General features: G+C 39.0%; 1 protein-coding gene and 1 pseudogene across 1 annotated transcript in view; one reads left to right on the plus strand and one right to left on the minus strand.

Moving 5' to 3' along the window:
* LOC112611883 overlaps positions 1-11400 on the plus strand; it is a 272327-nt pseudogene that overhangs the window by 27530 nt on the left and 233397 nt on the right.
* LOC112612820 (zinc finger protein 100-like) overlaps positions 1-11400 on the minus strand; it is a 48014-nt gene that overhangs the window by 16550 nt on the left and 20064 nt on the right. The window contains 2 exon segments of the mRNA XM_025367757.1: positions 5129-5224; positions 6034-6160. Coding sequence (XP_025223542.1) covers positions 5129-5224; positions 6034-6160 — 223 coding nt within the window.

Consider the following 11400-nt stretch of genomic DNA (forward strand, 5'->3'; position numbering starts at 1 on the left):
AAATAATAAACAATATTCTTATTTATACCTGATGTATTCTGTTAGAACACACAACAAGTCTTATTAAAGAATACCAGCTGGGTGTAGTGGCTGATATGTATAATTTCAACAATTTGGAAGATGAAAGTGAGAGGATCCCTTGGGACCACAAGTATAAGACAAGTGTCAGTAACATAGTGAGACCCCGTCCCTACAAATAATCAAAAAATTGGCCAGGCATGGTAGTGCATGCCCATAGTCTCAGCTACTCAGGAGGCTGAGGTGTAAAGATCACTTGAGTCAAGGAGGCTGAGGTTACAGTGAGCCAAAATTATGACACTATACTCCAGCCTGGGTGACAGAGTATGATCCTGTCTGAAAACGACAACAAACAAACAAATTTAAGAAGACTAAAATCATGCACTGCATGGTAACTGACCAGAACGGAATAAAACTAGGAATTAAAAGCAAAAGTAAAATTGGCAAATCCAACAATATCTAAATATAAAACAGATGAGCTGAGTGCAATGGCTCACACCTGTAATACTACCATTTTGGGAGGCTGAGGCAAGAGAACTGCTTGAGCCCATGAGTTAGAAACTATCCTAGGCAACATAGGAAGACTCTGTCTCTAATAAATAAAATTAAATTAAATTAAAATACATTCTTCAACATATTCCTGCTAAGGGTCAAACATTTTAATTTTGTTGAGATACCAATATAACCTACAGAGGTGAACAAATTCAGTACAATCTCTATAAAAATCTCAATAGCACAGTTATTACAGAAATATTCTTTAAAATATTTGATTGTGAACTATAACTAACCAAACACCCATGAAAAGAACAGAGGCATTATACTTCCTGATTTTAAAACATTAAAAGCTACAATAACAATAACAGTATGGTACTAATACAAAGACAGATAAACAGATGAAAGAGCAGAATAGAGTTCAGAAATGAACCCTTGAGTATATGATTAGATGAACTTCCACAAAGCTGCCATGAACATACAATAGAGAAAAGGTAATTTTTTCAAAAAATAATGGTAAGAAGTAAATATCAACACTGATAAAATAAAGTTGGATCATTTCCTTGAACCATATATAAAAAATGTTTTCAATAAAATACTTACACACATAAAAAAACAAATCTCTTAGAACAAAATAGAAAAAAAGCCATGACATGGGTCTTGGCATCATTTTCTTAGCTACAACATTAAATGCATGAACAATAACAAAAAAACAGAAAAATTTAACTACACTCTACTTCAAAATTTCTCCACATTAGAAAAAAAAAATTCAATTGTGTGAAAATGCCTCATAAGAAATGGGTGAAAATATTTGCAAGTCACATGTGATAAGAGTTAATATTCAGGCCAGGCGCAGTGGTTCACACCTGTAATCCCAGCACTTTGGAGGCCGAGGTGGGTGGATCACCTGAGGTTACAAGTTCAAGACCAGCCTGACCAAATTACAAATTAATAATTTGTAGAGAAACGCATAAAAATAAAAATGAAAAACGAAATCACCTCACATCCATTACAATGGCCACTATAAATTATTTAAAGACGCCAAATCTGTTGATGATGCAATGAAAATGAAACCTCTGTTGATACTGGTAGAAAACAAAGATGTAGTCATCATTTTAAAATATTACGTTTCTCAAATAATTAAAAATGGAATTATTATCAAATACAGCAACTCCATTAATGAATCTATATTCAAAATACGCAACAAAAGACCTAGAAGACATATTTGAACATCTATGATTATTGTACCAGTACTCACAAAAGTCAAAAGGCTGAGGCAACCCAGGTGTCTCTTGATTTATGAACACATCAACAATGTAACATATACATAAAATGGAATATTATTCAGACTTAAAGAAGAAAATCTTGTCACATTTTAAGATAAACTTTGAGGCCGGGCGCGGTGGCTCAAGCCTGTAATACCAGCACTTTGGGAGGCCGAGACGGGCGGATCACGAGGTCAGAAGATCGAGACCATCCTGGCGAACACGGTGAAACCCTGTCTCTACTAAAAAGTACAAAAAACTAGCTGGGCGAGGTGGCGGGTGCCTGCAGTCCCAGTTACTGGGGAGGTTGAGGCAGGAGAATGGCGTGAACCCAGGAGGCGGAGCTTGCAGTGAGCTGAGATCCGGCCACTGCACTCCAGCCTGGGTGACAGAGCGAGACTCTGTCTCCAAAAAAAAAAAAAAAAAAAAAAAGATAAACTTTGAGAATACTACGTCACCTGAAATAAGCCAGAAACAAAATGATGGACACTGTATTATTCCACTTACATGAGATATCTTAAATAGTCACACTCACAAACAGAAAGTGGAAGGGTGCTTGTCAAGGGCTTGGGAGAGGGCAAAATGGGTTGTTGTTACTTATTGGGTATTTTTAGTTTCATAAGATGTAAAATTTCTAAAAGTCTTTGGCATACCAATGTGAATCTACTTAACATGGTTAAAATGTAATTATTATTATTATTATCATTATTTTTGAGATGATATTTCACTCTTGTTGCCCAGGCTGAAGGGCAATGGGGCAATCTGGGCTACTGCAACCTCTGGCTCCCGGGTTCAAGCAATTTTCCTACCTCAGCCTCTCGAGTAGCTGGGATTACAGGCACCTGTCACAAGGCCCCGCTAATTTTTGTATTTTTAGTAGAGATGGGGTTTCACTATGCTGGTCAGGCTGGTCTTGAACTCCTGACCTCAGGTATTCGGCCCGCCTCAGCCTCCCAAAGTGCTGGGATTACAGGCATGAGCCACCACGCCTGACCTATAAAACTTTCTTTTGTTTGTGAGACAGTCTCACTCTGTCACCCAAGCTGGAGTGCAGTGGCACAACTCACTTCAGCCTCAAACTTCCAGGCTCAAGTAATTCTCTTCTCTCAATTTCCCAAGTAGCTGAAACCACAGGTGCACACCACCATGCCTGGCAATTTTTAAAATAATTTTGTGGAGAAGGAATCTCCCCATGTTGCTCTGGCTGGTCACAAACTTTTGGGCTCAAGTGATCCTCCTTTCTTGACCTCCCGAAATCCTGGGATTACAGTTGTGAGCCACCACCAGGTCTGGCCCTGAAACGTACACTTAAAGAAATTTTTGGTAGGCTGGGCGCAGTGGTTCATGCCTGTAATCCCAGCACTTTGGAAGGCTGAGGCGGAGGAATCACTTGAGGCCAGGAATTCAAGACTAGCCTGGCGAACATGGTGAAACCCTGACTCTACTAACAATCGAAAAAATTACCCAGGCGTGGTGGCGGGCACCTATAATCCCACCTACCCAGGAGGCTGAGGCAGGAGAACTGCTTGAACCCAGAAGTTGGAGGATGCAGTGAGCCGAGATCACGCTATTGCACTCCAGCCTGGGCGACAGAGCGAGACTCTGTCTCAAAAAAAAAAAAAACGATTTAAGATGGTAAATTTTATGTTACGTGTTTTTGAAATCATTAATTTTTCTTTTTTTTTTTTTTTTTGAGACAGAGAATTGCTTGAACCCGGGAGGCGGAGGTTGCAGTGAGCCAGAGATCGCGCCACTGCACTCCTGCCTGGGCAACAGCAGCCAAACGCCGTCTCAAAAAAAACCCACAAAAACACAAAAACAAACAAACAAAAAGGTGAAGAGGTGTCTGCTCCGTCAAATTCACAGACACCAATGCAAAACTGTATTGTGCTCACTGTCAATGCTTCTATTTTAACGTAGGACTGGAAGTAAGTGGCAGAATGATGAGTCAAAAACATTTTTAAAAAGCCACTGAAAATGAAGATAAGTAAGTAAAAGTTACTATTTGTGCATCATATGATCTTATATATATAAAAAATAAACACTACATTGAAATTTGTCTAAAGCAATAAATACACTCGGTAAATTAGCAAAATATAAAATTAACCTACAAGTATAAATTATTGTTCCATAAATTTAAACCATCTGATACAATTAAGAAAACAATCTTATTTACAATAGCATTAAAATAATAAATTTCTGAGAGCAAATTTAACCAAGAAGGTAAAAAAAATCTTTACATTAAAAGATATAAGATAGACCGGCACAGTGGTTCACGCCTGTAATCCCAATACTTTGGGAGGCCAAGGCAGGCAGATCACGAGGTCAAGAGATCCATACAATCTGACCAACATGGTGAAACCCTGTCTCTACCAAAAATACAAAAAATTAGCTGGGTGTGGTGGCATGCGCCTGTAGTCCCAGCTATGCAGGAGTCTGAGGCAGGAAGATTGCTTGAACCCAGGAGGCGGAAGTTGCAGTGAGTCAAGATCACGCCACTGCACTCCAACCTGGCAAAAGAGCGAGACTCCTTCTCAAAAAACAAAACAAAACAAAAAAGATGTAAGATACCAATGAAATAAATTATTGAAGACACAAATTTTAAAAGACTTCATGTCCATGGATTGAAAGAATAAATATTGTTAAAGTGTCATATTATCTAGTCTATAGCTTCAATAAACTTCCTATTAAAATTCCAGTGACATTTTTTTCACAGTAATAAAAAATACAATTCTAAAATTTACAAGAAACTACAATAAGCTTCGAAAAGCCAAAGCAATCTTGAGGCAAAAGAACAAAGCAGAGGGGTATTATACTTTATAATTTCTATCTGTATTTCAAGAATATAGTAGTAAAAACAGGACGGAATGTGCAGAAAGATTAACAAACAAATCAATGGAACAGAAATCACTACTTTCACACATTTCAGACAGGATGAAAAAAGAGAACTAAAAAATAGTTTAACATAGAGTTTCCCAAAATCATGCAGATATCTGTGTGTACCCCAAAATAATGGAAAAGCAGGCAGATTGTACAGTCTTTTATACACCATTAAAAGGACTCTGGCTTTCACTGTAAACTTGAAGGAAGATCACCAAAAGGAAAGTAGAATATTTAAAGAATTTAAAAAGCATAAGACAGAAGATGCCCCTACATGACAGCAAAAAAAATAAAAATAAAAATAAAAAATAAAGTAAATAAAAAATTTTAAAAACCCAAAAAACAAAAACACTCAGGCGTCCCAGAAACTATTTCCTTTGGAACAGCTTCCCAAATCACATTTTAATGACCAGTTTTCTCTTTGACCTTTGGACCTCTCATCTGTGTCATCTGTTGTGTTCACTCTCACCTACCTGAGGGTTTGGCTACCATCTCATGTCTCTTTATATTCCAGGGCTCCTTTCCTTGCTCCAGACAGGTGATCAGGTCTGGCTTAGTGACAGCAATACCTGCTTTATTAGAAATAAATAACATGAATCTTTTTCATATTCTCCAATTAGCATCCTAGTCGTATGCTTAGTAAAGAGGAGGTGATAGAATATTCTAGAATAATCCCAAAATACTAATTAATGAGAGAAATTTCTAAATATTTAGAAAATCTTTAAAACTTGTAGGTCCTTAATTTCACTATCCAGTACTCATGAATCAAAAAATTGGTGGTGACGAATAGATTTTAAAATATGGACAAATATACATACACATTTATTTATTTTTGAGATGGAGTCTTGCTCTGTTGCCAAGGCTGGAGTGCAGTGGCATGATCTTGGCTCACTACAACCCCCATTCTCCTGGGTTCAAGCGATTCTCCTGCCTCAGCTTCCTGAGTAGCTGGGACTACAGGCACGTGCCACCATGCCTGGCTAATTTTTGTATTTTCACTTTGTTGGCCAGGCTGGTCTCAAACTCCTGACCTTGTGACCCACCTGCCTCAGCCTCCCAAAGTGCTGAGATTACAGGAGTGAGCCACCATGTCCGGCCTAAAATCATGGGCAACAATATTTTATGCCACTAAATTTCTGGAATTACCACTGATCTAGAGTGAAGGATACAGATCAGCTTTGGAATGTGGGAAGTTCAGGTCAAGATGAAACATCTTGAAGACATTCTTTTCCACACAGACAAAGTCTCAAGATTTTCTTGAAAAAACGGATCAGAAACTCATTTATGCAAAGCATAAATTACCAAAAATCATTCCACAAAAAAAGAGAAAGGAAATCTTTAGGGTATATTAGAAATTGTGTATTAAAGGTATTCTTACCCAAGAAGACCAGGTTTCTGTAGTTCTCTAACATCACTTTCCTATACAAACCCTGCTGAGCAGTGTCCAGGCACTGCCACTCCTCCAGAGAGAATTCTATGGCCACATCCCTAAATGTCAATGGCCCCTGAAAAACATAAGCACACAGACACACATATATTTACCAAGTGGCCATGAGCAGAAATTATCATTTTAATTATAATGAAACAACAGAGTAAAGAGAATTGGTTCTGATTAATAGAAATAACTGAAAATTTGCAGTAATTTTTAACCCAGAAATATTCTCTAAAATATCCTCTAACTGAGAAGAGAATGGCATAAGATCCACAACACCAGTGTATATATGATACTTTTTAGATAATAAAGTATAAAATTAAGAGCATAAACACAAACATATACATTTTTTAGTGCAATATTTACATCATAAAGAATGAGCTGTGTGTATTTTTTAGACAAAAAAGAGATGTTGAGTTAGAAGGCACCTCTTCAATTTTAATGTGTACAATAAACTGGAAATCTTGTGCAGACTTTTTCTCAGAAGATCTGGAATGAAGTCTGAGTTTCTGAATTTCTTTTTTTTTTTTTTTTTTTTTTTTTGAGACGGAGTCTCGCTCTGCCGCCCAGGCTGGAGTGCAGTGGCCGGATCTCAGCTCACTGCAAGCTCCGCCTCCCGGGTTCACGCCATTCTCCTGCCTCAGCCTCCCGAGTAGCTGGGACTACAGGCGCCCGCCACCTCGCCCGGCTAGTTTTCTGTATTTTTTAGTAGAGACGGGGTTTCACCGTGTCGGCCAGGATGGTCTCGATCTCCTGACCTCGTGATCCGCCCGTCTCGGCCTCCCAAAGTGCTGGGATTACAGGCTTGAGCCACCGCGCCCGGCCGAGTTTCTGAATTTCTAATGAGCTCACTAGTAATGCCAATGTTTTTAGCCCCAAAAGAAAATTCTGTGAAACATCCAGTAGCTGCCTGATTTTTCTGGCCTGTAAACAAAGAGACTTCATTTTCCGAAGACAGATACATGCAAAGAAAACCTAAGAAAAAAGGGCACCTGCCACATTAAATGTGATGGCTTATGCACATTATCTGCATAAAGATACCTAATAATGACAAGAAAAATAGTTAACTCTGTAGTGAAAGAAACATCAGAGCGCTTTTTAACCAAGTAAATTATTAATATTAACCACATTTTATGGTGTGCTGATGCACATAGAAGAACACAGCATCATCGCCTAGATATTGCCCCTCAAAAAGTAAATTATAGTCTGAATTCAATCATACAGAAACATCAGTTTTATGCAAAGTTCAAGATACAGGTATCTCCAATGTTCTGTAATTTTCAATAATGATTTTATTTATTTATTTATTTATTTATTATTATTTTTTTGAGACAGAGTCTCACTCTGTCCCCCAAGCTGGAGTGCAGTGGCGCGATCTCGGCTCACTGCAAGCTCCGCCTCCTGGGTTCACACCATTCTCCTGCCTCAGCCTCCGGAGTAGCTGGGACTACAGGCACCCACCACAACACCTGGCTGATTTTTTGTATTTTTAGTAGAGATGGGGTTTTGCCGCGTTAGCCAGGATGGTCTGGATTTCCTGACCTCGTGATCTGCCCCGCCCGACTAGGCCTCCCAAAGTGCTGGGATTACAGGCATGAGCCACCGCGCCCAGCTCCAATAATGATTTTAAGTAGTCTTTCTTTAGCACCCTACAGAGCAGGTATCTCTCAGTATTTTTTCCTGAACTTTCTGGGTAATAAATGCCACCTTATTTAAATAAGTATTTTCTTAATCCTATTCTGCATAGAGCTAATGGAGAACACTGATGGAACCTCAACATTACATATCCTCCATGTAAACCCCAGCTTTTCCCAATAGGAATCTTGAGTATCCACATCCTTCCATATTCAACAGCCATAATGGGAACATTTTTAATAGTGGATCATAAATTCATGGCAGGAATTCTGCATGGCATATAAGAAGCCATGATATTGAGAATGTAGAGAAGGCTCTAGTACACAGGAAATAAATATTCTGCATAGACCTTTGACTACCATTAGAATTTTAAAAAGTAGTTAAACTCATTAGTAAGGAAAAACACAAGTAGAGAAGTAAAGGTTTGCAAATACTAAATGCGTGAGACTCCAGAAGAAAGAAGAGACAAACCTCTTGATCTGAGACATGTTTAGCTGAAAAAAAAAAAAAAAAAAATTCCTCTTTCTCCTCCTTCTCTTGGAATCCTTTTCAGATGAAATTCTCTAAACAAGTTAACACTTTTCTTGAGAAAACTGCCTTAAACACGTCAGCACCATCTTCTTACCTGCTAGCATCAGACCCACAGACAGAAGGACAAAGACCAAAAAGTCCACCCATTTCTTTCCTTTATAACAGAAGAGATTCAAGAACAACGTGCTGCTCCATGGATGTAAAAATATGTTTCTCCTTTCCTGTCCTCAGGTGCCCTCCCCTGCCACAAACACCAGCAATTTCTGCTACAGTAATGAAAATATGGGCCACACTGTCCTGTCCCTACCAAACCCAAACAGAACAGGTCCTGTAACCACCCTTTAGTGCAAAGGTGGCACTTAACTCTCATGAATGTATCTTGAAGCCCTCATACTTGATTCTGGCCTCACGTCAGAGTCACATGAGGCCCTTCATTTAAACAACATGGATGCTTCCACCCACAACAATAAACAGGAGCTGTGGGGAGGAAACAAGAGGTTTCTGCCAATTGGCCATGTGATACTAATGAGAAGGCTAGGCTGATAACCACTAAGCTAAGCATTGCCTCTCAAGCTTTAATGAACTTAAAAATCACTTGGTAATGTTGGTCCCACTCTACATAATGTGATTTTGCCGGTTTGGAAAGGGTCCATGGATGGGTGTTTCAAACAAGTCCCCTGTCAATGCTGATGTTGCTCCCTCGGGCTCATCATTAGCATTAGTTAGAGAAAGCGGGCACAGCACAGAGTTCCTTACACTCAGCACTCTTGTCACAACACAAATACTTCTGGTACAAATGAAGACAACTACACTTCATCTTGAAGTTTTATATTATTTGCTGGCTCTTTAAAGTTTACAGAGGAAACAGAAGGCAGCAATGTTGGAATAAGTCTGCATTTGGAAAACAACATGTACATATGTAGTAATGCATAATTATTAAGCAGGTACTATGTGCTCAAGAGTATAATACAGAGCACTGTGCTGGGCATAACACATTGGAAGTTGATACTAAGTGTTCAATAAGTCTCAGGATTTAGATAAAGGGCCCAGCATTATTACTTCTTCCTCTTGTTTCTCTGTCATTGATTTTTTTTAAAAATGTAGAGAATAAAGCTAAATATAGACAGAGGAGTGGGGCATAGAAAGAGTTTAAGAAATTTTTTTCTATTTATATTTACTTGTCTGTGATTTGTGGAGCAACTACTGGAACTGCAGGAATAGAAAACACGTTGCTAAATGGAATGTTTCTGTAAGCACCGGTTTTAATACAAAATTGTAAGAAATAAGATGTTAAAATGTATAGTTTATTTTTCTTATTTATCTGCTTTTGGGTTGCAGGAAATTGTAAGCACCCGCTCTAGAAAGGCAGAAGGATTTACTGGCCAAAACTCTGACCTTTATAAAACAGTTCTGAAAGGCAAGACTCCAGAGTGGGCCAGACCTAAAGAAGGCCTTCAAAAAGGGTGAAACTGAACAGAAATGGGGCAGGGAAAGGACCCTATGTAGAATTCTGTTCTCTATGCCACTGGGGTATTTCCAGTTCTGTTTTTCCTAAGCTTACCTAAGAAAAACTTAAATTCCAGACTTTATGTAACTTTTATCTATTTTTGCCACTGCTCTGTCAATTTTATAACTATACTATCAAGCAATTTAAATGACTTTTTAAAAGTTTTCTGGAATAATTTTATTAGAAGATAAATATGTATTCTCAATAAAGTAAAAGATACACAAATAATAACTCCTCAGTCCATAAATATCCCTTCAGGTGATAACCTCAGAAGACACAACAATGTAAAAAGAAGCGGCCCAAGTTTTTTGTTTTTTGAGATGGAGTTTCGTTCTCGTTGCCTAGGCTGGAGTGCAATGGCACGATCTTGGCTCACTGCAACTTCTGCCTCCTGGGTTCAAGCGATTCTCCTCCTCAGTCTCCCGAGTAGCTGGAATTACAGGCATGCATCACCACGCCTAGCTAATTTTTTTAGCGGAGATGGGGTTTCTCCATGTTGTTCAGGCTGATCTCGAACTCCCGACCTCAGGTGATCCACCCGCCTCAGCCTCCTAAAGTGCTGGGATTATAGGCATGAGCCACAGCGCCCGGCTGAAGAGGCCAAAGTTTTATTTTGCTTTGCACACATCCATTCACCGTACCAACCATATGTTGTTTAATTCAACCATGTATCCAGTTGCTAGTCTAGACCAAAAGTTTCCGGATGGTAGGGACCATGACTGCTTCATCTATTTTTTGAATGACCTTACAAAATGGAAGCAATTAGTTTATCTTTTGAGTCACCAGACCTCCTCTTTGTCTTTCACCAAAGTAACAGGAAACTAGAGAAACTCTCATCTGGGTACAAACCAAAGTTATCTCTTATATGAGGGGAGAAAAAAAACACAGAATGACCCATTTCTCTTACACTGAGACACAAGCAGAATCAACCACTCTTGTCAGCCTGACACAATTCTGCCCTGGACATCCTCAAATGTCTCAAAGACGCCTAGGTGATTGCGAGAAGGTTCTTAGTGACCCTGGGCTGATGGCCCGATGATAAGCCAGGCTGAGAGAAATTCATGCTGATTCTAAATAGAAGATGGAACTGCCTTGGTGGAGCTCCAGAACCTGGATCACCTATCCTGATTTGCTAGGTTTTGGGTAAGAGCAACAACAATACTCTACGCCAGTATCATATTTTACAGGTAGGTATAGTTGTGGTCATGGCTCTGGATACTTTGTGGCCTTGATCTCTCACTAAGATGCTTGTTTACACTTACAGATTCTGTCATCAGATTCTATTTACACCTGGAGTCTCTCACATAACTGTAGCAGGTCACTGAACAAGATCTGAAAAGCTTAAAGAGCCACACTCTCAAATGGGAGCTTTAAGATTTCTACGCTGACATCTCGCAATATAGAAAATGCCTTCTGTTGGTTTTCAGTACATTCTCAATTCAAAGTCTTCTGGCCCTGTCTTGTAAATCCCAGGCAGACGCCAGACCTTATGTGCAGATTCTAGGTGGGATCAACTTGGCTCTGCATCCTTGGGTGTTACAGCAAACAGAGTAAATCAAAGGAGAGCTACCCTATAGAGGCTGCTCTGGCACATTCTAAATAATATGTCTTTTTTTTTTTTTTTTTTTTTTTTTTTTTTT

The sequence above is a fragment of the Theropithecus gelada genome, chromosome 19 (genome assembly GCF_003255815.1).
Source record: "Theropithecus gelada isolate Dixy chromosome 19, Tgel_1.0, whole genome shotgun sequence".
NCBI classification, from domain to species: domain Eukaryota; kingdom Metazoa; phylum Chordata; class Mammalia; order Primates; family Cercopithecidae; genus Theropithecus; species Theropithecus gelada.